The following is a 27,025-nucleotide window of genomic DNA, read 5'->3' as shown; positions in this document are numbered from 1 at the left end:
ACCTACAGTCTTATGGTAACCTGCAATATCAACAGCTCCCAGAGATGAATACATTAGGCTTAGAGTCAGAGGCTTTTGTGCATTTGCCAAGAGAGTCTCCTGCCGCACTGTCAAGGCAAGTTCCCCAGAGACCCCGGGATCAGCATCGCATATTTAGCAGAGGGAAGGAGCGAGGAGGTGGCCTGCATTGGAAAATTGCCCCAGCAGCCCATACCTAACCACATCTGACAGGTTTATTCAGAGGTTGCAATTCAAATGCGTGGAGGTCGTAGAGAATGACTCCTGGACCAGCTGTTTGCCATCATTGTCACAGTTGTAAACTGTGTCCCCCCCCCTCCCGTTTCCCTTCCCGACACCTGCACCTGTGTGTCTGTTTGTGAGGGGAAAAAAAGACCCCCAACATCTGCCACATGATAAATTGAAGCACATTGCTGCAAATTAGAGGCTCAATGAGTTACTCTGTATTATCTGAATGTATCACTATCCCAGGGCAAGCGTTCTCTGTCGGCCGCTGACAAATAGGCCCCTGTATTCATCAATGAAATGACAAAGGGATGTTTCGCTGCTTTCATTTGTCACCGCTTAGCTTTTGCTCATATACACGTTACCGTTGTGCTCTGCTCGGCATCGCCACGGGCCAGAACACTTGTTCAACTGGAGGCGTCTTCTCCACTCTTGTTCAGGAAGAAAGAGCCAGACCTCGATTACCCCCTGGCGATTTTTGTCTTGATGATGCCCCGCCATGCAGTCAGCATGCACCTTTTGTTAAAGGTTCTACTTGCATCAGTATCAAATTACTCTGAAACTAACTGTTACCAAACAAAATCACGGAAATGTCATTATCCCGTGTCCCAGTCCTGGCTGCCCCAGCCGTCTTGAGTGCCTACTGTGACTGCAGCCAAATCTCATTTTGTGTAATTCATTAAGTGCATTGAGATCACTGTCTTACCTGCTGCTAATCCCATTGGAGGAGAATTAAACATGATGTAACTCCCATGTCAGAAATGAGGCTCTGGCTGGTATCTTTCCGTTCCAGCATTGCCAATATGGAACAGAATCCAAGGAGGCTAACCGAAATAGTAGAACATCAGCTTCATGCTGGAGATGTACGCGAGAGAAACTGTGTTTGTTTCTGTTCACACGGTAGCTGAATTCCTTTGGGTGAGAGGACCACAAAGTGTGCAATGCATGTGGGTTGGCATTGTTTATGTTAAATCCTCCAGGAACAGTAATCCGTTCTGAGCATTGTGAGTCCTTGCTGACTACTGTGGCATTAAAAAAAAAACAAAAAAATCTCCCTCAGGCACTTCTCCGCATGTTGAGTCCTGCTGAGAGCCAAGCACTGTTAATTGAATCGTGTTGTCTAATTCACTGTCCTTGTAGCAGTTTTAACCATTGAATGTGATGGTTAGGGAAATATTTTAGATACAGTAACAAAGAAGCTGCAACCAACTGGTGTGGCAGGCAAGACCAGTCATGAAGATAGGATTGAATCCTCCCGACACGGGACCAAACCTGTGATTTGTACTAATTGCAGAAAAAATTGAATTATTCTTTGTTAGCTCCCAACAAATGAGAGTCATCTGTAATTTCTACCACAAATTAAAAATTTCAGTTATCCTCTACTATTTTATTTTTGTATGTGGAGCCTCTAATTTGTTTTTGTGTATTGCCTTTTTTTCTTTCTCTTTTTAGCCTGATAAAAATGCCTCAAGACAACATATTGCCACAAAATGATTTTCTTATTGCCTGGAGACTGACGAATTCTCAGATTTTCATTCAGCACCTCCAGCAGCACGGTTTTATCACGCATGAAGCAAAATATCTTTCTCTCTTCAATTAATGTCACATTTTTTATAAAGCACCAATTCAAAACATCAGTCACCTCGATGCACTTTATATTGTAAGGTAAAGGCCCTGCATTGTTAGAGAGAAAACGGTCAGAATTGGACAATCTAACCAAACCTATAAGTAAGCACTTGGAAGTACTGGAGAGGAGCAGCTCACTTTTATCAGGAAGAAACAGAACCAGGCTCAAGGAGCCGCAACCATCTGCTGTGACCAGTTATGGAGTAAAGGGAAAGAGAAGAACAACAAAAAAAGAGGGAGAGGGCAAAATGGGAGAGGAGAAGAAATGTTCAGTGCATTAGGGGAAGTTCCCAAGCAGCCTAAATTTAAAGTAGAAAATCACATTTAACTATTGCATCTGTGATCTGTTCTATATATAACCAGAATACAACCAGCTGGCAGCCAGTTGAGACGAGTCCCCCCGAGTTGTGTTCAGTGACATAAACTCATTCAGGCTGTTGGCAACATGTTGGCAAACTGTTTGCATTTATTAATTAGACAGCAAGTATTTTGAAACCTTCGACATGGTCGGATGGCAACTGTTTGCAGAAAAGTTACGACCAATCAGGTGACCTGGGCCTTAAGATCAAAAGCGCTCTCGAGTGTGCAACAGCCTCAAACTGTGGGCAACCGTGTAGTCGCTGTAGTCAGTCGCAGAATGTGAAAGACTTTTATGCATTCATCAGGCATCATCTAATTTTTTTATAGATGCAGGGAGGCTACTGTCCTGCTTTTACTCCTGTGACTGAGCTCTGTCAAGCTAAGCGTGTCCGGTGTTTTTCAGCTGAGCCATTTGTTCGATTTTCTCAGGAGCAAAGTGCATGAGATGAGCTCTCTTGTTTGTAGTATTTTTCAAAATCCAGAATATTTAAATTTTTTAAACAAATTAAAATGTTGATATTTCGTGTCCTTGTATCAATACAGTCTTGCCACTACCTGTCATGACTCTGTTCTGCATAAGCACGTATAGTCGAGCTACATCAGAAGTGAAAGCGGTGAGTGATTTGCAGTGTGCAGATGTTTTTCTTCAGGGCTAATTTATTGATGGCATGAATTCCCTTGATAATACTTGGCAGGTGTGAACAGAATTCATTTAAAACTAAGCCAAGATCAAAACCAAAGGTGTTAAAATAACGGAAGGAAAAACATTTGTCAGGCGTAACACGGGGTAGTGATACTTCAACTTGATGCATGAGGCCAACTTTTTGGCACCCTCAATCTGATAGCGTGAGTAGTATTTCTACCCCTGCAGCAGAAAAGCTCCAGCAAATTCCAGCCTGTTCAGCTTTCTGAAATATGCTGGCAGGAAGAAGCTGAATAAATGACACAAAGCTACTTTGAGAAATTTTTGACCAAGACAGATGACCGAGGATTGCAAATACTGGCTTATTTGTTTTCGGCGCGGCAATATCACGGGGTGTTGTTTTGCCTTCATCGTTAAAAAGTTAAGACCAGTGTGTGGCACAGCTGTATGGAGGCAAGACATTTTTCTTTGAACAGATGGTGTCGTAATTTAGTCATCTTGGGAACAACAAAGCTTTCCTTCTTCTTTTCATTTGCTTAATTTTCTCACTTTGTTGTTTGTTTTTGTGACACCTTTTGTTGCGTTTCTTCCTTCTCTTTAGCACAGGCCACGGCGTGCGTGCACTTTCTGGGAAAAGTTCGTCAAGCGAGGGCTGCACGTCGCTGAACTCATTTGGATTTAGGAAAGACTGCTTGGAATAAATCCAGCGCCGGAGTGTCAGTGGCATCCTATCTGTTACAGTGGTATTGTAGAGCACAGTGCCGCGGCCGTGATACGCCTGTTGTAACATGCAGTGCCAGACCCTCTGTTAGTCTTCAGTGGCTTCAGAGGCCAGTCCTTATCTTTTGACAACACGCCTCTCAGCCATCCACTAGCATTCAAATGAAAGACTCACTTAGGAGGGAGAGAGAACAGCTCCTATCTGTCTCTGCACCCCACCCCCGGCCCCCTTCAGCCTCTCACTGTCACACTAATCCTGTTTAGCGCTGGAAACACGGCACTTTTGCAGTATTGTCGCACTATTGTGCTCTGGAAGGTATTTCGAGTAAATGGTATATCAGTACAGACACATCAGATATTATAATCGCTTCACTGAAACCATCATCACAGTCTGTGCTCCATTTTTAAAAAGCTTTTTGTGTGACAGACGCCGGTGAAAAGAATCATTTTAAATGTGCCACTGTGATTTATAAACCAGGCATGTTTCGCCTCTCAGCCTTCTTGTAACTCAATTATAGAGTAGCTGCTCTAATAAATGGCAATAACATGCCATTGTTAAAGTTTAATGTGGCCCTTAATACCAGTCAGCGTTGTCCAATGTGAGTGGACAGCACCTAGATAGAGTCTCCAGTGAGACGAGATGAGGACTTAGCGGTAAGGGCTTGTGCTGAAGCCTAATTAAAGTGTCTACCAGCGCTGCAACCGCTGTGCTTGGTCTGCATCTGCTATAGTTAAAGAGGGCTTTGTGCATCATGGACTGTATAGAGCAATATACATTTTCAAAGCTCTGCTTGTAAATTTGGTGCTCCCACACTGGATTACAGAACTTTGTTTATACCAGAGGAAGCTAAGTCATCAGCTAACGCTAGCAAGATTGTCAGCAGTCTCATTGGCCCTGTGGTTGCATTACCTGCTAATTAGAGGTAAGTAATAGATTAATTACAGTAATAGACTAACTACAGCTTCAGTCATCAAGACACATCAAGCTGTACGACATTTGTAGTTATGGTTTTTAATAGTGTTGAGTTGGAGATTTTAACATGGGATCGTATGCGGATTGACTAATTTTTGGAGATTCTTATATAGCGCTGTACTACTCTCCCAGAGTACTCAAAGCACTCTGTACAACATGCCACATTCACCCATTCACACAAGCACTGTCTTCTATGCTTTTAAGTGCTTACTAAATACCATATTCATACTCCGATGGATGCAACTTGGGGTTAATATCTTGCCTAAGCATATTTGGCATGCAGACTAGAGGGAGCCAGGAATTGAACCACGAACCTTCCGATCAGTAGATGACCTCCATCTCCTGAGCTCATGTGGCCATTGCCATACAATACCACCTTTATTTATCAAGTGCTTTAAAATAAAACCAGCGTTCACAAAGTGCTGTACATATATGAATAGCATAAACAAAAAATAAAATCAGACGTGTTAGAAATAGTGAATTAGAAAAAATAGAGTCAACCTCATTAGAGAAACAGTTTTTGGCAGTTCTGCTTCTGTTTGTTTGATTTTTTACAGCAGATGCTGTTTTGCCACAGGGTATTGCCATCTCACTAGTAGGCGTAACAGCACAAATGTCAATCACTGTGGATTTTTATCAAAATATTGTAACCCTGAAAACTAGAATTGTTTTTCACAATAACACAGGGTTTCTAAATGAATTCAGTTCAGTTTTATTAATAAAGCCCTAATTTTACTACCATATCTCGGCTAACTCTGGATTGTAAGGTAAACCCTTCCTATTATGAAGAAATGATTCCCAACCATGTGAAACACGAAGAACTAAGACGTTACTTATTACAGTTTTTCATACGAGAGAACCATTCAAACTAAAATAACATGTTCTAACCACCGCCTATTTTATTATTTTTATATTCACTATGTTTTTAGTCATTCTTCTTAAAAAAAAGGCTCATCTGTAACATGGATGTGTCTTTTTCTGGTAACAGGTGAATGAAATTGTAACCTGCTTTTAATAAAAGCCTGGCACAAATAAATTTCATCTTGTCTTTTAATGTTATACTTATTTTGTATAAGAAAATTGATATGTATTGCTGCTATGGCTGCCACATGATATGAAATCAATACAGAACACACATAAAAAGGGATAAAGTTATCCCTGTAGGAATATTGCACAAATATAGTGCAATGTGAGGAGCTAAAAAAAAAAAGTAGTGCTTTCTTTTGTTTCTTTTTTTTTTTTGTATTAATACCATTTCCTTGCAGTCTAATGCTAGTCTAATAGAACCCACAAAGTGCATTTGTGAGGTGAAGTCTATTTGTTTTATTGTAGTAAATTTTCTGAATGACATTGCAGCATCAGCAGAGTATGGAGGCTACTGGTTGCTGATGAGGAGGAAAACTACTCTTTAACTCTCGATTACAGAACCCCCCTGCAGCCTTGATAGCACAGGAACAGAATAATTTTTCTATTAAGATCTTCACATTTAATTATTATTCCTCATACTGAAGGAAATTGAATTCAACAATGCAATTTAAAAACAAATAAAACTGCGTATTGTAGAGCAGTAGGAGAGTCATCTAAATGGTTACATGACCGCTGGTGGGTCTCAGCAGTGAACTGGAGCTTGTACTATAGATGTGCCATTGCATGGGTTTCCATGGGCGAGCAGCTTCATGCCAAGCCTTACATCACAAAATAGGATGGCGTGATTTAATGCACACTACTACTGGACTCTAGAACAAATTGTGCTTCATTATCTAGCAGTCTGAGATCGTTACCTGCATGACGCCATTGTGCCAGGTCTGTTTGGTGGAGGGGGGATAATGCTATGGGGTTGTTGAACCCCGCCTAGTTCCAGCAAAGGGGGTAATTAATGCTTCAGCTTACTACAATATCTTGTACAATTTTTGTACTCCCAACTCTGCACGAACATTTTGGAGAAGGCCCTTTCCTGTTCCAGCATAAATGTGCTCCAGTGTACGAATTAAAGGTCCATATAAAGACAATGTTGGATGACTTTGGATGTGGAAGGACTTGACTAGCCTGCACCGTGCCCTGACCTCAACCCCATCGAACACTTTTGGAATGAACTAGAATGGAGATTGCAAGCCAGGCCGTCTCGTTCAACATCCACGTCTGTACTCACAAACGCTCTTTAGGAGTTTTCCTGCAGTCACACCCCAAAACTTTGCAGAAAGCCTTTCAAGAAGAGTGGAAACTGTTGGTGCTGCAAAATGTATCATACATCTTCATGTAGATGATATTTGTAGGTGGCCCAGTACTTTTGTCCATATAGAGTATCAGTGACTTAGGCTGGTAGACTTTCTCCGGCCCACACAGCTCATTATTTTTAATTAGCCATACCTTTTCAGTACAGGTACTTCATGATGTCGCTCTGTGTCATTAACTATCGAGCTTTAAACACAGCCAGATGTCTGATGTGGTATTTTTCCACATCATTTTATGTAACTCTGCAGCCAAGTAGGACAGACACATTCCTTGCTAATTTCATTAACTTTGCTTTCCTTTATATACCAGCTAATTGGTTTTAGTTTGAGACACGGAAAAGTTAAAAAATTTTCACGGCATTAAATGGTGTAACTCATTGGGTATATTTGGAAACCGACTTTGTATGTTCGCTCAGTCTAACAGAAAAGTGTTAGGTTCAAGTGTAACTCAAATAACTAAATTATCTCCTGTGAATTATCTTATTTGACAGCTGAGTCCTTCTAAGGATTCTCGTCATTCAATATTCAGGACCACCCTTGTTTATTCCAGCCTGATAAAGTGACCTTAAACCAGAGTCAACTTTTAAATACATTGAAATGGGACGTTCTCAGAGCAATGAGACAAAAACAGACGTCGTTCTGACAAAAACAGCAACATTATTTTAAATTCAAATGGGAAGACATTTATAGCCACACACAATCTTTCCAGTCGTCTATTAGTTAACGCAGTTTCAGCTTCAAACACTTGAGTTGTGGCTTTTCCATTTCTTTTTAATACATTTAAATATTCTATGATTAAAGATTCATAGATGATGTTAGGAACCTGATGCTTGAGTTTATGGCTGGAAAAAGGAGGTTGCTATAGAGAAAAGCATCACCAACTTAATGAAGCCTAATATAAGATAGCTGCTCCTTTCCTCACCTTGACTGATGCCATGTAATAAACCACCGAGCCAGATAAAGTTATGTAGTGTTCAGAATGGAAAGGTGCTACTAGTCTTAATTCTAGAAAAAATCAATAATAACTGCTGTCATTTGTTCTCATCAGATTTTTTAAAAACATTTTTAATATTTCCAATATTAAAAATGTTAGCAATCAGTATTTTCACCATTGCTCAATGGTTAGTATTCTAACAATAAACATCATTTCAACATTAAATTTATGGCATTTTGGCATGAAGCAGCAAGCATCGTGGCTGAAAAATGAAACCAGTATGTGTGCTAAAACCTGCAGTTCCTCTAATGACCACTAGATGCTAGTTTTAAAAATTGAGAGGTTTTTGTTTGACTCGGGACACAAAAAAAATTGTATTTTTTTCTCCTAAAAACAATATAAATTTTCCATTTCGGTGCTCTGAGAAGGTGAAACTCCTGTGAAAAGAGGTGGACATTAACCCAACCTTAACCCTAGGTTGCCAATAAAATATTAACAGTTAAATATTCATGTCAGTATTATCCAACCTTGCGTTTGTCAGCCTGATCCTTTTATTGCCACTGTTTTTGGGGTTTCAGGCAGAGGGAAAGCTTCAGTTTCCTCTGCCTGTTGAAAAGTGGTTTTAATTACGTAGCTTTTGACAAAATTCCACTGCCTTTTGAGAGCCTCTGCTTTTGAAGTGGGTTCAAGAGGGTTCATATTGTTGAAAGTACAGTTATTGACTAAATTTAGCTTTCGCATTAGTGTGAACAACTGTTTATGTTGCAAAAGTGTTTGTAACTGTAGAATTAGAAATGTCAGAAGGGACTTTAATTCCCTTAAAGCTGCCTCAAGACAAATAGAAAAGAATTCACAATTTTTCCACGTGAACACCAGTAACATAGTACCTTTAAAATACTACAGTCATTCAAAGTGGTTTACAACATAAAATTAAAAAGGGGAAAAAAATCAATAAAAACAACAATAATAGCAATTATAGTACAGCTCTCTGGTGGTTTCAATTCTGGGTTCCTGCTATGGGGAGCATAGTGGCTAAATGCATTATCAGCCTGTTTAGTTCCAGATCTGGGAACTACTAGGTAACCAGATGTTGCAGATTTAGAGACCTACCAGGTTTGTATCCATCATATTTACACCCCGATCCATTTAAAGATTTTAAAACAATTAATTATACCTACTGGAAGCCAATGCAGGGAACTGACAACTGGAGTCATTTCTAGCAGCAGCATTGTGAACTAACTGTAGCTGTCTAATAGTCTTTTAGGGAGGGCAATAAAAAGTGCATTGCAGTAGCCTTCCTTTATAAGAAATAAACGGAGAGAACCATCAACAAGGTTCAGAAGCTCAGAGCTCAGCTAAACTGTTGAAAGTAGTTTTAAGAAAACACTGAAGATTGCTTTTCCTCTATTTACATTCAGAAGTATCTTCCTGTTTGCCCGATTCAATTATGACAGGTGCAATATCGTCAAAGATCCTGAGTTTCAGAGTTAAACTGATCAGGCTGGTCATCCACAGACTAGCTGTGGCTGTCACTAATAAAATACCAGCATTTTCATTTAAATATATGTTTTAGTTGTAGGTCTTGCTTTATTTCCTGGGGTGATCAGCCCACTGATGAAAACACAAAAATGAATAAACATTAATAAAAGTAATACTAAGGCCACTTAGCGATCAGTAGATCTAGTGTATTACCATGAATGTGGGTGTTATGGGTTACCTGCTGTACCAAATCAAACAAAGCAATGAGTTTTAGTTTGCTGTCAGGAGGATTGCCAACATGAAGACTAAAATTGCCAGTTATAGTCTGAAAAAGTCACCCAGTTGGATGACCAAGAAGTTTCCACATACTCCTATCCAGCAGATTCCTAAAATCCAGCTGACGTAATCCACCACAGACTAAGAAAACAACTGCCTATCTCATACTTTACCCAGAGACAGGGAAGTCTTACTACATCTGAGTTGCCTTTGTTATATGTCACATGTAGTTCCTTCACTTTGCTTCTGAAGGATTAAACATAAAAGAGTCAATTCAAATGCTGTCATTTGGCAAATGCATGTTTCTAATCAGGATTTAAGTTTTTAATAATAACACGGATGTGATGAGCATTTTCTTCTGGTGCTGAATCTTACAGACATTCGTTTCAAGCTTGCAAATAAGGGGCAGATGGAATTAGCCAAGAAGTGTGTGGGGGATGAGAGATGTGTCGCTAGGGGTCGACGCCTTTTGTGGAACATAAGTCCCATTTATCCCAAATTAGGACGGGTGCGGCACTGGTTCGCTTTGATGTTCCTCTTGGCGGGGGCCTGGGTAGAGTGCGGGGGTGTGAGGGGTGCAGATTGCTGGAGTATAAACAGATGTTCAAGGCTCATCCTTTGAGGTGGTGATGAAACATAGCCACAGCAAGTCTTTGCATCCCACTGTTAGTTAGTTGACACAGAGACAAGGGCAGGGCTGCAGTTGCTACTCTAATAGTCCTGAATATGTACTTCCAACAGCAGCAGATGAAGCTTTTTGACCTATATATGTGCTGAAAGCTTTGATGTATTGCATTGCAAAAAAGTTGTCTTTAGTAAGAGATAAGATTTAACGACACTCGCATGATGTCGTTAACCCGCATCAGAAAGGTATCGAACCGCAAGTTAAACAAACAGCACAACACAGACGAATGTATTAATCATACTGTATGTTTTCTTAACCTCATCGCTCCACATTTCAGCAGGTGTGATGTTGAACAGCTTGTCATATCAACATCCTGTTAATGTCAAAATGTTTTCTGGATTTTTTTCTGTGTTGAGCTTCATCTAGCTGAGTAAATTTTGTCTACTTTTTTGCTACAGGAATACGACGACGGCTACGGGACAGCTTATGATGACCAAGGATATGAATCGTATGACAACAATTACAGTAATCAAGGACAAAAGTAAGTTCGACTTTTTACCGAAAGCGTCACAAGTATTACACATTTATTCCATGGATTTATGGGTAAATGTGCAATATACGACTGTTTTAATACATTATCTCATTCATTGAGATAATGTATGATAATATATTATCACAATGCAATACACCATGACTATTCTGTAAGCTGGAAGCAGTCCTCAGGAGCAGTGGTCCCCAACCCCCGGGCCACGGACCGGTACAGGTCCGTGAGTTGTTTGGTGCCGGGTCGCAAGAGTTGAGGCTCGGGTGTGAAATTTATGGTTTTCCCGTGTTGTAGTTGTGTGTCTTATTTTGAAAGAAATATTTACGCGTTACCATAGCGACCAGAGAGCATTAAGGGGCAGAGAGGAGGATGTTACTTTCAATGTTTTTGGCACATTTCAGGAGGACGCTGCTAATAAAGTTAGACAATTACACAGTGAATTTGCGTTTATTAGTATATTTACAAAATACCACAGTTTTTGTCTTGGTCGTATCATTTTGTTTTTGTTGCATTTATCCGCGACACCTTAAAGGCCTGTCTGTGAAAATATTGTCTGACATTAAAGCGGTCCGTGGTGCAAAAAAGGTTGCTGTTCAGGAGCATCTCCTAAATAAGAGACCCCAAGTTTAGAGCAGAATCGAGTTTGGCGTTAATGTTTGTTGTCATTGTTATAATAATAATAAACACAAAACTGGTAACATGAAACAGCCATGGGTTAAAAATGTAAACATAAAAGCAGAGCAGCCCCTCTTTTCAGTCTAATTTTCAGTTAACCTGTCCGTCCACCCTGACCTCCTCCCTTTGTGGACTTCATAGTGTTCTTTCTGCGTCGCCTCAGTTTGTCGTTTGCTCCAGAGAAAACTGCTGTCACCCGACAGATGGCGCTGTCACAATGACTGGCTTGTAAAAATTGAGAATACAGTGTTAGAACTCATGTATTTATGCTAACAGTGGAACAAATGCTGCTGTTGGAGATGGTGGAAATCAAAGGCAGTAAATATTGGACTTTAGACATGAACAGTTTTCTAAATACCCACAATCTCTCGTTTTCTGCTGGATGTACAGGGTGGGCCATTTATATGGATACACCGTAATAACATGGGAATGGTTGGTGATATTAAAGTCCTGTTTGTGGCACATTAGTATATGTGAGGGGGCAAACTCCTCAAGATGGGTGGTGACCATGGTGGCCATTTAGAAGTCGGCCATCTTGGATACAACTTTTGTTTTTTCAATAGGAAGAGGGCCATGTGACACATCAAACTTATTGGTAATGTCACAAGAAAAACAATGGTGTGCTTGGTTTCGACGTAACTTTATTCTTTCATGAGTTATTTACAAGTTTCTGACCACTTATAAAATGTGTTCAATGTGCTGCCCATTGTGTTGGATTGTCAATGCAACCCTCTTCTCCCACTCTTCACACACTGATAGCAACACCGCTGGAGAAATGCCAGCACAGGCATTCAGTATCCATAGTTTCAGGTGCTGCACATCTCGTATCTTCACACCATAGATTATTGCCTTCAGATGACCCCAAAGACAAAAGTCTAAGGGGGTCAGATCGGGAGACCTTGGGGGCCATTCAACTGACCCACGACGACCAATCCACTTTCCAGGAAACTGTTCATCCAGGAATGCTTGGACCTGGCACCCATAATGTGGTGGTGCACCATCTTGCTGGAAAAAGTCAGGGAACGTGCCAGCTTCAGTGCATAAAGAGGGAAACACATCATCATGTAGCAATTTCAAATATCCAGTGGCCTTGGTTTTGTTTGTTAACTTCACCATTCACATAAAAGTTTGTCTCATCACTGAACAAAATCTTCTGCATGAACTGAGGGTCCTGTTCTAATTTTTGTTTTGCCCATTCTGCAAATTCTGTGCTCCGATCTGGGTCATCCTCGTTGAGATGCTGCAGTAGCTGGAGTTTGTAAGGTGCCATTTGTGAGTAGCTAATATCCGCCGAAGGGATGTTCGGCTAATGCCACTCTCCAGTGACATGAAGCGAGTGCTACGCTGTGGGCTCTTGCTGAATGAAGCTAGGACGGCCACTGATGTTTCTTCATTAGTGACAGTTTTCTTGAGTTTTTGGCAAATCCAACACTGAACCAGTTTCACGAAACTTAGCAAGCAGTTTGCTAACTGTAGCATGGGAGATGGGCGGTCTCGTAGGTGTCTTGCATTGAAATCTGCTGCAATGACTCGGTTACTGCGTTCACCAGATATCAACACAATTTCGATCCGCTCCTCACGTGTTAACCTCTTCGACATGTCAATGGCTGTGAACAAAGAGAAACTTGTAAATAACTCATGAAAGAATAAAGTTACGTTGAAACCAAGCACACCATTGTTTTTCTTGTGACATTACCAATAAGTTTGATGTGTCACATGATTTTCCTATTGAAAAAACAAAAGTTGTATCCAAGATGGCCGACTTCTAAATGGCCACCATGGTCACCACCCATCTTGAGGAGTTTGCCCCCTCACATATACTAATGTGCCACAAACAGGACTTTAATATCACCAACCTAAACGAAACATTCCCCACCACTCAACAAACTGTGCCAAAAATCCAATTCATAACTAATGTGACCCATCCAGGGTGAGTAATAGGAACAAAACTGCATTTGGCAATAGGGTGAAACATTAACACAGCACAATGCAACAGCATTTTTCAAAATGACCATAAAGCTCAAACACCCCTTTTAAATGGCTGCACGAATAAACTGAATGCTACACCATGTCTTTTATGCAGCTTGAGTTCGTGCCAGGGCAGAAACTTGAAAAGGACATTTATCTTAACAGCCTGAGTGAGTGCACTGAAAGCAGTTAATATGCAACGAGTTGTATTTACATCTCTTGAAGGATTAAATGCAAGTAATGATTGCGTTACACAAGGGCAGCGAGTTCACTACTTTCTGGGCATTTGGCCTTAAGTATGGAACGAGGATATGAGCTAACAATGAGATTTTGAAGTCTTGTGGGTTGAGAGCAGCTGGATTATGGTGTGCATACTGTTAGGAGTCGTTTATGCTGTTCTGCCCTGTTTGAAACTCAGAAGAATGCTTGCTGCTAATGAAGCCTTTTGTGAAGTGTGAAATGTTTTCACTGACCTTTGAGTCGTCCTTTGCAATATTCTCAGAAAACACCCGCTTCAACTTAAAAAAAAATACAATTAGGTAGGTGTTGAAGATTTAATATGTCTGGGCCTGGTTGTTAGTGAGAAACTAATCTTTGAATCTAAGAGCTTAAAATAAACCTCTCTCCATAGCCTCAGTGACGTAATCACAGTTTGCTCCGAGGAATTCATTCCGGCTCATTGTGATAAACATATTATCTATGCTTTAATCATCCTTTAAAAATATCAGGCGAAAGGTGCATTTCCCTCAATGTGTCACTGCGGAATGAACAGTCTTTGTGGCATGCTGCTCCATTTAACATAGGGTCTTGAACAGCTAAATGTAGAATATTGATTTTCTTACATCCAGGCAGCTATCACACTCTCCAAGCCACACAAGGTCAAAGGCTTTCACTTTGGTCTTCCACTGTATTTTATCAGCGCACAATGCACTACATTTATGTAGGCCTGCCTGTGCCACTTCAAAGAAAGAATGATTGTTGCCACATTTAGGGTGTCAAAAATTGGATTGAATTGGCGGCAGCTGGGGCAAAAAAGGAAATCAGTCAGAGAGAACAAAAACAGCATTATTCTGTCTCCTGGCTTTTGTGAGTAGGGTGGTCGATGTTTTCTTTTGTAGAGGTGTCAGGATGTATGTCACCTCGCCTTCATCCATCTTTTGTGCCATCGCTCTTTTTTTCTCTCTTTTTTCCTTCGTCTTTTTTTTTTTTTTGTTCTCACACACACTCTGTCTCCGGCTCACACCGACTGCCGTTCGGAGCTTGAAATGTTGGCGGTTGGGTGTACACATGCTTGCCGGGGGAAGCGCCGGTCTGCCTCAGGAGTCTGAGGCTATTTGTTTTAAAAGCAGCCGCGTGAATAATAGTGGGGGTGTTTTGGTGGCAGCACAGGAGGAAAAGAATGGAGTCCATCAAGTAGAGGCTGGAGGCTGGGCGGACTCTGAGATTTTCATGTCTGTTATCTGGAGGGAGACGAAGCAGCTAATAGGGCTCAGACACAGAAGCCTTTGCCTCCAGAGACAGCTGATGCACTTACTTCCTCTCTTATTTGTTTGTCCTGTGCCCTGGATGTGGATCACAAGTTACTGCAGGCTGACATTGTGCGTGTAAGAAACAGAAGCCTCATGCAGGGCCTGGGATAAGTGGTCTTGGGCAGATCAAATTTTCATTGTTTGTCCATAAACACAGAATATAGTTCGTAGCATGCCCTCTTTGTTTGTCCTTTGTTTACCCTGACAGGAAGTATATTTAGAACTATGTTCATACCTTAAAAAAAAAAACAGTAATCTATTTGTTACCTTTAATTGCCGCTTCCGCAATTAAAACTGCAACAGAACGCTGTCCCATAACTCCGTCGTCACAGTTACAATCCTGTTTAGCTTTGTGATAGACAAAGGTGCATTATTTTCACCTTGAGGAAAGTCATAGCTGGTTCCAGCTGCAGCAGGGCTTTGTGGAGTGTGTGTGTGTGTGTGTGTGTGTGTGTGTGTGTGTGTGTGTGTGTGTGTGTGTGTGTGTGTGTGTGTGTGTGTGTGTGTGTGGACAAGAATTCTCCTAACAATGTTTCTCACAGCCTAAGGAGCTCCCAGTCACCAATCTGAGCTCCGATTGCATGGCAGGATTTCAGCTGCCGGAGGATAACAAGCAGAACAATTTACAGTCTCTCTGTCATGGTATTACCCGATGGCCTTATGCTAGAAACAGGGCTGCCATTTGTGAACACATAAGGAAAGAAAGAGGAGGCTGCTGATTTTAAACTGATTGCGATGCAGCGTCAGATACCTTTATTAACTTGAACTGTTTTGTGCAGTGAATGCAATAAATGTTGCTGATCAGTTTTGTTCTTATAATATCTTATCCTATAAGACTTCATCTTACTTACACCTATTGATTTGGCCGAGTCGAAGCGCATTACATTGATTTATACCACTATTATACACACAAAACAAAGAATTCATTCGTCTTTTAGATTCTGAAACAGCTTCCTCTCCTGTCAAACACTCACTGATTAAACCATTTTTCCTACTAAATTATAAGTTGTTTAAATATTTTTTGGGTCTTAAATTTCAACACAATAAGAAATAATTTGCATTTGGGCATGTTTCCCTGCTTTCTAAAATTATGTAGATTAAGGATTCAAGGAGCTTTATTTGTCATTCGCATCACATGTTAACATGAGGTGGAACAAAATTATGTACACACGGTTCGGAGTGAAAAGAAACAAAAATAATGAAGAAACAGAATTTTTTTTCTTAAAATTATAAATAAATAGTTGTTTTTTTGGTTTTGGGTTTTTTTTTTTTGGTTTTTTATCAAACAGAAATGACAAGTAATAAGACAATACAATAAATAATACTATAACTAGAGTGCAACAACCTGAGTACCAGTATGGAGTGTGGGTATAAATATAGCTGTAAATAAATACTTTAGCAGCAAAGGGCATAATGACCAGCATTGATAAAGTGACTGTTAGAGTGAATTGTTAAATGTTTGTCATTTTTATGTTTACCATTTGTACATTGTTTTAACTCTGATGAAAGAAATTCCACTGTCCTCCCCCCCCCCCCCCCCCCCCCCCCCCCCTCAGATTCTCGAGGTTCTAGGTGGGGGGCTGTAGTCTTTTATCACAGACACATCCTTGTGCTTTTGATGTAAGCTTCCTGCGTTTACGACCCTTTGGTCAGAAGGAGGTCTGACACACACACACACACACACACACACACACACACACGTACACACGCACACACATTCTTACTTAAATACAGAAGTTCACACATACATACAATGCCTGTCTTAGAACCAAGGGAGCGTGGCTTTGTTCTGACGTGTTTTGTGTGAACTGTCTCTCAATAAAAGGCAGCAGGAGGAGGTCAGATCTGGAGGTCATTTTCGTGGTGGACACAGACGAGGCCTCCCTTGCGCAAATAATCAATCGATCGACTGTCTTGTTTTCTTCATGATGAATAAGTCTCTAGAATTAGCGGGGCTTGTGGAAACACAGACCCAACAGTGACAGTGTCAGTAAGTGTCAAGTAGTGGTTAAGGTGCTACAATAACAGTTCTTGTCCATTTATGCACTGAGAAGTCTCACAGCTTCTGGAATGAAGCTGTTTCTCAGTCTGGTGGTTTTGCATTTAATGCTCCTCAGCCTCCTGCCTGAGGAGAGCGGGACAAAGAGTGTGCTGGCTGAGTGGGGTCCTTCATGATACAGGTGGCCCTCTTCCTGCATCTGGAGGTGTATGTATATGCCAGAGCACAGAACACTCTCCACCGCACATCTGTAGAAGGAGATGGGGATTGAGCTCTGCATTCCTGCACGCTTCAACCTCCTCAGGAAGTAGAGCCTCTGGTGAGCCTTCCTGATCAGGCTGGAAGTGGTTTTTTCCAGGTGAGGTTGCTATCCAGGTACATACCCAGGTACTTGTAGCTGGGTACTACTTTAACTGCAGATCCTCCAACGTGCAGGGGTGTGTGTGTGTGTGTGTGTGTCTTCCCCTCCTGAAGTCCACAATCATCTCCTTAGTCTTCTTCTCATTTAAGCAGAGATTGTTTTGCCTGCACCAGTCCTCCAAGTGTTCCACCTCCTTCCTGTAGCCGGTCTCATCATTGTTTGTGATGCAACCAACCACAGCTGTGTCGTCCGCAAACTTTACAATATGACAGCCTGGATGGTTGGGTGAGCAGTCATATGTAAGCAGCGTGAACAGGAGGGGACTTAGCACACAGCCCTGAGGGGAGCCAGTGCTGAGGACCACGGAAGATGAGGAGACGTTGTGGATCCTCACAGACTGCGGTCTGTTGGTCAGGAAGTCCAGGACCCAGTTACAAAGAGAGGAGCTCAGTCCCAGGGTCAGTCATTTGTCAACAAGTGTCTGCAGGATAATTGTATTGAAAGGACATAGGAATTCTTCTGCTCCAGGTGGGTGAGGGTGGTGTGAACCACAGAAGAGATGGCATCTTCTGCGGATCGATTCTTCCGGTAGGCGTACTGGTGTGGGTTTGAAGTGACACTGACGGTGGCTTTGATGTGGGTCATAATCAGCCTCTCAAAGCATTTCGTGACGATCGGCGTGACGATTAAATGTTTACTTGAAAATTGCTAGTTGGAACCCGGCTATGTAATAATCCACATTCTTCAAAGTGCCCTATAGGCGCCCCCATATAATTTCAGACTCTTCTAATACATCCATCCATTCACATTCCAGTTTTCTTGCTAGCAGTTTTCTACTTTGCCTGATCCATTGCCACATTTCTCAGTGCATTACCAGCACAAACTACCACTCAGTTCAATGTTTGATTAGCTAATGCTTTTTCACGGATATGCACAAACTGGAAACTTTTGAACATTATCATCAAACTGAACTTCAAAAAGAAGAATTAGTTGATTTAGTGATGCTAAAAGGTGTTTTATTTTAATATATATATTTGTAACTGATATTAAACCATGCATTTATATTTGCAAGTTTGTCTAAAGTTCCACTGAAGTGGAAAAAAGTAAGGCAAGAATGTCTTGTGGATTGTAATCTTTATTTCTGAGTGTTTTGATCTGGAAATGGTTGGCTAATATTTGAGGAATTACATTTAAAAAAAATCCCGATTTGAATTTCACAACAGCATAGATGGTAGTATAAGTTTAGCTTCCAAGGTAAAAAGTTTGTTAAAGCTGTAACTAAGCAGTTTTTATCAGATTAGTAAATTCAGAGAGTTTCAAAATATCTTCTTATAAAAGTGTCCGGAGGTGTTTTATGAAGGCTTTAAAGTTACAAAACTCAAAAGTGGTTAAAAAACCACTTTACCTGAATCCAAGATGATAACAGCGATTTCCTTAAAAATATTCAGGTATGTATATTTATTCAGGAATATTTTTATATGTCCTCTAAAAGTAACAAAGAAAAACAGCTACAGGTCTTAACAGAGTGGGAGGAACTGTGAAATCTTTGTCATTAATACTTGAAAAATGACAAAGTTTTTAATGGGTTTAATTTTTTAGTTTGCTGTGATTATTGTTACAGGGCTCATCAACTATATGTTTCTGCTTTGGATTGTTTAAATAAAAAAAAATCTGCACACAGCGGCTTTAACATTATGCTTAAATGCAGAATGCTGACACTTGTTTTACATCTCTGTGTGACATCGCCCCGCAGTGATAGAGATCTTAACATTCTGTGCCGTGTTTAACTTGCATAAAAGTGTTCTACCACACATTACTGTCTACAAAGGAAAAAAAAATGTAGCCACTGACAAATGAAACAAGACAACCTGTGTAACTGTACTGTACACTCTGTGTCATACGGAACAGTCAGAACTGAGTAATTTAGACATAATTAAATTTGAAAGGCAAATAAGGCGCTCGCAACCTTAAGACATAAGAGTTGAGCTAAAAAGCTGTTTTTAGATGCCCTGAAGACATTTTACGACATTTACATCTTTCAGAAGCGAGCTGACGCCTGGGGGAACCTCACAAAACGCTACCTCAGCATGACAGCCGTGGTAGTCGGTCTGCAAGCTCCCAGATCACAGCCTCCTCTTACCGTGTTTATACAACACAAAGCACTGAGCTATCATCATTTTTTGGAGAGGCAGCTTTATCTCTGGAGAGTCATTGAAAATTGCAGCACTCTGCTACCAATCAAGCTGTACGGTCAAGGAGGCTGAAGGGGGGGAGTACTTGTGAGGAGAGGGTCTTTAATTTTATTAGTGGAGAGGAGGAGAGCACGTCTCTGTAGGGAAATGAGGAGGATGACAGCTGTGGCACAGCGCTGGCTGGACACTTGGAGAGGTCATGGTGAGGTGATTTCATGCAGCTCGGGTGTGATCAAAGTATTATTTCACATGCGGCACCTCGGAGACTTTCTCCTGCTGACACCTCGCACCTTCCCTTGCACCTTGCTTTAGTATGCTACATTGTAAGGTGGATCCGGAAGCCGGTGGGCACAAGGATAGATCTGTGACAATGCTTTAAAGGGCAGACGCATCCCAGAGGAGCAACAGCAAGCCTTAGACAAGAGACGGGCCTCTTGTCTAAGGCTTGCTGTTATTTTTACTCTTATTTTCTGTTGTCTGTGAAGGTTCTCAGTCTTCCAGGTCATTGTAGTCTATGGAGCTCAGAAAGAAAAGTGTCTGGACTTCTTTAAGTTTCCTTGAAGACGTTTCACCTCTCAACCAAGAAGCTTCTTCAATTCTAACAGCAATTGGTGGAGAGTCCCAGATTTTAAACCCTATGGGAGAGTCCCCAAGAGGGTCATGAACGCCCTAATGATCCTCTATCATTAGGTGTGAAAAACTGGTGTGGGTTACAATCAGCCAAGTTTTCGGGTGAACCCACTGTGAAACCTAACCCCACCGTGTCATGCGATTTACTGAGGTCAAATATTTTCTGTTCAGGCATTCATGGTTCACAATAACTATGGAAGATTTGTGAAATTCTGGGTTGATAAAAATGAACACAGGAACTGGAACACAGGAAAGTGGCTCATTTTTCTAAGTTTCACAGTACTACTTAAAAAAAATAACCCCAAAACAATCTGCATCACCAACACGCACAGTGGACGGCGACCCTCCCCTACCCCCCACAATGTCCAAGATGTGATTAAAGACTTGAGCTGAGCATTTTCTCGTCAGTGCTGTGCAAATTTGAAAGTGAAAAACAAGGGACTGCGTGGTCGCATGGTAGCAACTTGTTAATTACCTCATAAAGTGTACCCTGCTTTAGCGGCCTTCCAATAATACTAATTGGGACTCATCAGAAAAGTGTTTAGTGACTGCATTGATTAAGCAAACTAAAACCTTTTTTCTACAGCTTATCTTTTTCTGGCTTTTAGAAGGAATGCAGGTTGAATTGGGCATTACTTTCAGAGCCATCCGTAGTCCATAAACTGTCTTATCCCACTAACAATGCATATAACACATAGGAAGGGATTGGGGTGGGTAACAAAAGTATACTTTTGTAATTATTGTTACTCTTTTTCTATTGTGGATATAATCCAGTGGCAAAAATGGCTAAAAAAAAAAAACAGATATCAGGGGTGCACAAAGCAGCATTTCGTTTATCTGTTGTGTAACATCAGTTTTGTTGCCCTTTTGTCTGGGATCACGTTTCCTAAATGTGAAATGTGAGTTTGTGCTCATTTAAATGGTTTAAAGAAGCTAAAGGATTTTAAAAAAGATGAGGTATTTATTAAATTGGGAATTTCTCTTTTTTCCTGGCAAAAGTGAGAATGAATGAACAACAAAAGATATTGGTACTGACCACGTTTTTAGCATTTTTATCAACCCAGAATTTCACAAATCTTCCATAGTTATTGTGAACCATGAATGCCTGAACAGAAAATATTTGACCTCAGTAAATCGCATGACACGGTGGGGTTAGGTTTCACAGTGGGTTCACCCGAAAACTTGGCTGATTGTAACCCACACCAGTTTTTCACACCTAATGATAGAGGATCATTAGGGCGTTCATGACCCTCTTGGGGACTCTCCCATAGGGTTTAAAATCTGGGACTCTCCACCAATTGCTGTTAGAATTGAAGAAGCTTCTTGGTTGAGAGGTGAAACGTCTTCAAGGAAACTCAAAGAAGTCCAGACACTTTTCTTTCTGAGCTCCATAGACTACAATGACCTGGAAGACTGAGAACCTTCACAGACAACAGAAAATAAGAGTAATCTGCTGTTTATTGTTGAGTTACTTCAGCCTAGAACTGAGAGGTGGTCTGATCGACTAATGCAGAGACCGTTGTTGCCTTTCCTAGAGCCGGGCTGATAGCACAACTAAAACTGCTAGGAGGAAAAGTATTTTTAAAGGTCGTACATTTCCAGCTAAAGGGCGCTAACACAGCTCCGGACCATCTGCTGTCACTGGGCCATAATTGAGCATCTATGGCAACTGATGCCCAGAGTTTCTGTTCTGTGTTTGAATCAGGCATTAGTCCCACCCCACCGGAGAGAGAATTTGGCAGGTGTCTCGTTATTTAACCTCATTATTCAGTGGTTTTACCATTTTAGTGGAATTTCTTTCCTGTACTTTTCCTGTAACACGGGAGAACCACAAGCTGACAACTCAAGCTTAGCAACTCATGCATTCGCAAAGGCCCCGAATGATATGCATGTCAGCAGCCACTTGGTCTCGCCTACAGTCTTTACAGTGTCTTTAACTGCATGGAGTGACTCAATGTGTTTGATCAGTCAGCCTTCGTCATTGCTATCGCTTTGATGTCTGCGTGTTGTGTCAGAGGCCTCAGGCAGACAGTTAGTAAAACAGGAAAACTTGTGTTTTCTTTTTTTTTATTCTTAGTAGAGATTGGCTGCCTTAGCTGTCTGCTTCTGAAACGCCTGTGGTGGCGTCACAGATGCTGGGTACCTAATGCTTTTTTCAAGGTAGGCAGCTTGTCAAGATAAGTGACAGGTCCTGGTGTGGGAATTACACCTTCTGAGGGAAAGGAGGGTGGGATTTACAGTACTCTGTGTCTCAGGACCAAAACTCACATGTTGTAAATTTAATGCTCCATAAATAAGACAAAGTCTTTCACAGAGTCCAGATGCTCAGAATGCAACATTCAAAACATGTTGACTTTTAAAGAATACAGTGCCTGACTTGACTGGAGCAGTGTTTCCCTTGGAGGAGGATTTCTTGTAGTTTCCAAAAAAGAGGCAAGCTCAAAATAAGACTTAGTTGGAAAGTCAAATCTTTGCCGTAGGCCATTTTGTCCCTCTTTGTGACTCTGCAGCAGGGGGTCAGCAGTGGAGATAGCTTTGCAATCAGTCACCACGCTGAGCAATCACCAGTGTATCCATAACGAAGGTTTTCATTTGAAATTATGTGAGCCTCATTTCATACAAAATGGTAGGGGAAAAAAGGTTGTTCCACTTTCTTTCTTCCCGTCTTATTTTCATTGTCGTGTTGTCTGTGAAAATCACTCAGCCGGTATAATCAGCGCATTCAGCGTGGGACATTTTTCATCAGCATTTTACTTTTCAGCCTTGTGCCAAGAATGAATGAAAAACATGATTACACGGGGAGCAAGGAAGCACTTTTTGCTTTAGGAGTCCCAGTCATGATCAGTTAAAGCAGGAACTAGGCTAACGGTAGAAAGGCAACCTCTCTCCACATCAGACCGCTGCGTATTATCTGTACAGCCCCTTGTAATGTCCTACTAGATTTCCTCAAATTTATCACAGCGGACTGGAAGACTAATGGCGATGGAAGAAAACAAAGTCCACAAGGGACGTGTACTACATCATTTAGATTTAACACTGCCATCTGTTTCGTAGTGCCCAGGAACAGCAACATCAGTGCTTAAGATGAAGCATTTACAGAGATGACAGATGTGAAGAGGAGAGGAAGGGTCTTTACTAGTGGAAATGCAGGCCTAGATTCAGATGCCTGATCAATGAGACACAAAAAGACACACTTATCTAATAGGTGTTGTTTTTGCCTCTCAGGGTTCATGCTTGTGCTTCAGACAGATGGGCTCTTTCTTTCCTGCTTTTCAGGGCAGTGAAGTTTGGGGACACACAAAGCAGCAGACGCCTTCTGCTAATGAATGTCAAATCAAAAGCTGTCCTATTAAGAAAGTCAAAGCTCTTTTACACCTATGACAGGGTGATATCTCGACTGAGATCCACCCCAGGTACTTCATCTCATGCTGGTGTTAATGCCTCCAGCTGTGTGCGTCTGATGCGTCAGCGATGGTGAATTTATACTGTGTAGATACAGTGGGGCAAAAAAGTATTTAGTCAGCCACCGATTGTGCAAGTTCCCCCACTTAAAATGATGACAGAGGTCAGTAATTTGCACCAGAGGTACACTTCAACTGTGAGAGACAGAATGTGAAAAAAAAAATCCATGAATTCACATGGTAGGATTTGTAAAGAATTTATTCGTAAATCAGGGTGGAAAATAAGTATTTGGTCAATAACAAAAATACAACTCAATACTTTGTAACATAACCTTTGTTGGCAATAACAGAGGTCAAACGTTTACTATAGGTCTTTACCAGGTTTGCACACACAGTAGCTGGTATTTTGGCCCATTCCTCCATGCAGATCTTCTCAAGAGCAGTGACGTTTTGGGGCTGTCGCCGAGCAACACGGACTTTCAACTCCCGCCACAGATTTTCTATGGGGTTGAGGTCTGGAGACTGGCTAGGCCACTCCAGGACTTTCAAATGCTTCTTACGGAGCCACTCCTTTGTTGCCCGGGCGGTGTGTTTTGGATCATTGTCATGTTGGAAGACCCAGCCTCGTTTCATCTTCAAAGTTCTCACTGATGGAAGGAGGTTTTGGCTCAAAATCTCACGATACTTGGCCCCATTCATTCTGTCCTTAACACGGATCAGTCGTCCTGTCCCCTTGGCAGAAAAACAGCCCCATAGCATGATGTTTCCACCCCCATGCTTCACAGTAGGTATGGTGTTCTTGGGATGCAACTCAGTATTCTTCTTCCTCCAAACACGACGAGTTGAGTTTATACCAAAAAGTTCTACTTTGGTTTCATCTGACCACATGACATTCTCCCAATCCTCTGCTGTATCATCCATGTGCTCTCTGGCAAACTTCAGACGGGCCTGGACATGCACTGGCTTCAGCAGCGGAACACGTCTGGCACTGCGGGATTTGATTCCCTGCCGTTGTAGTGTGTTACTGATGGTGACCTTTGTTACTTTGGTCCCAGCTCTCTGCAGGTCATTCACCAGGTCCCCCCGTGTGGTTCTGGGATCTTTGCTCACCGTTCTCATGATCATTTTGACCCCACGGGATGAGATCTTGCGTGGAGCCCCAGATCGAGGGAGATTATCAGTGGTCTTGTATGTCTTCCATTTTCTGATGATTGCTCCCACAGTTGATTTTTTCACACCAAGCTGCTTGCCTATTGTAGATTCACTCTTCCCAGTCTGGTGCAGGTCTACAATTCTTTTCCTGGTGTCCTTCGAAAGCTCTTTGGTCTTGGCCATGGCGGAGTTTGGAGTCTGACTGGTTGAGGCTGTGGAAAGGTGTCTTTTATACAGATGATGAGGTCAAACAGGTGCCATTCATACAGGTAACGAGTGGGGGACAGAAAAGCTTCTTACAGAAGATGTTACAGGTCTGTGAGAGCCAGGGATTTTCCTTGTTTGAGGTGACCAAATACTTATTTTCCACCCTGATTTACGAATAAATTCTTTACAAATCCTACCATGTGAATTCATGGATTTTTTTTTCACATTCTGTCTCTCACAGTTGAAGTGTACCTCTGGTGCAAATTACTGACCTCTGTCATCATTTTAAGTGGGGGAACTTGCACAATCGGTGGCTGACTAAATACTTTTTTGCCCCACTGTATATCAGTGTATAAAGTACATTGAACTAAATCGTATTCTGTGAAAGTTGTGAAAGATACATAAATCAATACAATAGAATAAAAAGGAGTCTGTATAATCTATAACTTTGTTTAGTATTCGCTGAGTTCATTGGGGTGAACTGCATTTAACAGGCAAGTGCATACAGGTGGTGAAGGAGTCGACAGCAGTTAGGGCTCTGCCATATCATATTATCTGCAGTAATACCAGTACAAATTTTTATGTGACGGAACAATTAAAAATGTCATATAGCTGTTAAATTTGCAGTATGTAAATGTACCTAAAAAGGAGCAACTTTAACAGCCTCCAATAGAGTAAAGTAGAAAATATGCAAGAAAACTAAAGGTAGAAACAACAAGCCCGTTTCAGCACTTGAGGCAAACATACAGTAGGTAAAAAAAACAAAAAAAAAAAAAAAACAAAACGAGCATCATAAGCTCCAGTCACTAACTGTACTCCATATGATGGATTGAACGGTGGATGATAATTCTTGATTCGGTTACATTGTGGAAAAGAAGAGCTTAAAGCAGCTGGTGAAAAACTTTAACCTAAGACACAACATCCTAGGTAGAAAATATCTTTCACTTTTTTCATGTGACACCATTGTGCATGCTCCTGATGAGTTTTAATTTTAAGTTTGTTATAGTTGTTTTAATAGAGTCACACTCTATTGAATACTACTGACTGCAGAAAAACGGGAAAGAGAACACCACTCATTTACCTACAATTATAAATTCCAGACATCAATAAATGTTCAGTATTTTCTTTTCTGTTATCACACATTTTTATGAGATATTGCAATATAATTTTGAGGATATATCACCAAACCTTAGTTACAGGACAAAAGCATATAAAGCAAACAAAATGTTTATGGACAAAGAGTGGGCCAGAGCGTGTGGCTGGACATGTGGAGAACTGGCTGTGCAGAGCAGCAGGGTAACCATAGCTGACCTCAGCAGAGAGTCCAGTGTTGAGGACTCATCTAAGCAAATAACGAGACAAATGTGGAGAAGAGCAGCTAAATCAGATGGGTTTCAGGCCTGAGGAGCAGAGCTGGAGGGCTGAATACTGAGGCGGAGCAGAGTTGATGATGGATGGAGTGAGGCTGCAGGTGGACAAGAGAGTGCTTAAATTGCTTGTTTTAGATAGGTGGATGAACTGAGTGGCAAAAAGGCCCAATGAGGGCTATTTAGTTTAATGATTCAAACCAAGATTCTCTGATAGAGTACAATTTTTAAAACATGGGCTTAGAAATGAGTGTAATCGGTCCCGTTTAATGAAAAATGTTTTATGCACTGCAGGGCATCAGAGGAGTGTTTGGCTTCATAAAGGAGAATTGTTTTTTTTTTTATCTTTGACCTTCACGATGCATTTTAGGACTCTGGCCAATATAACTGAGGAGAGACAGTAACTAAGGAGAGAAGTTGTGTAGCAATATCGACAAAATGTCACCTCAGAAATTAGAGGCGCCTAACAGCTCCTGTTGTACTGCTCTCCTTTGTGCACAGAGCAGCTCTGCACTGGCAGCTTCCAGCGAAGCAGGTCCTTTTATAGGTGCTTCCACTATTAGCTACAAAGAGACTTGAAGAGTTAAATGGAAAAGGGTGTGTGTGTGTGTGTGTGTGTATATATATATATATATATATATATATATATATATATATATATAATATATATATCTTAGGTCACATAATTTTGTCTAGTTTTACTTGTGTTATGTGGCATCTTGGTTTTTGTAAAAAAAATTTATTGCTTAATGTGACCTGGCTATACATGAAGGTGCAAAATAACCCAATATTTTACATCCTAAACAATAAGTCTGCAAGCACCAGGGAATTGTGACAAATTGATTTTCTCTAAGTCATAAAATGATGTATATTTTGATAGCAGCCTCTCT

At 41.1% G+C, this 27,025-nt stretch overlaps 1 protein-coding gene and 2 long non-coding RNA genes across 7 annotated transcripts in view; all 3 read left to right on the top strand.

Annotated features, from left to right (window-relative positions):
- Nucleotides 1-27,025, top strand: part of LOC146493661 (uncharacterized) — a 534,640-nt gene that overhangs the window by 413,542 nt on the left and 94,073 nt on the right. The window lies entirely within an intron of this gene.
- The window catches only part of khdrbs3 (KH domain containing, RNA binding, signal transduction associated 3), a 194,610-nt gene that overhangs the window by 148,623 nt on the left and 18,962 nt on the right, over nt 1-27,025 (top strand). For all 5 annotated transcript variants that reach the window (XR_014872004.1, XM_085149024.1, XM_085149027.1 and 2 more), the window contains exon 7: nt 10,569-10,651. Coding sequence is in view for 4 of the 5 variants with exons in the window: in XM_085149024.1 (XP_085005150.1) it covers nt 10,569-10,651 (83 nt within the window). In the remaining variant the exon portion in view is untranslated. The remainder of the gene's footprint in view (nt 1-10,568; nt 10,652-27,025) is intronic.
- LOC146493667 (uncharacterized) lies at nt 20,250-25,512 on the top strand. Its single transcript, XR_014872011.1, has 2 exons — nt 20,250-23,519; nt 25,127-25,512. It is a non-coding gene; the product is annotated as an uncharacterized LOC146493667 (long non-coding RNA).

Source organism: Neolamprologus multifasciatus, chromosome 22, assembly GCF_963576455.1.
Source record: "Neolamprologus multifasciatus chromosome 22, fNeoMul1.2, whole genome shotgun sequence".
In the NCBI taxonomy this organism is placed as follows: Eukaryota; Metazoa; Chordata; class Actinopteri; order Cichliformes; family Cichlidae; genus Neolamprologus; species Neolamprologus multifasciatus.
The sequence above is the reverse complement of the archived record's forward strand: the minus strand, read 5'-3'. Positions and strand labels throughout refer to the sequence as shown.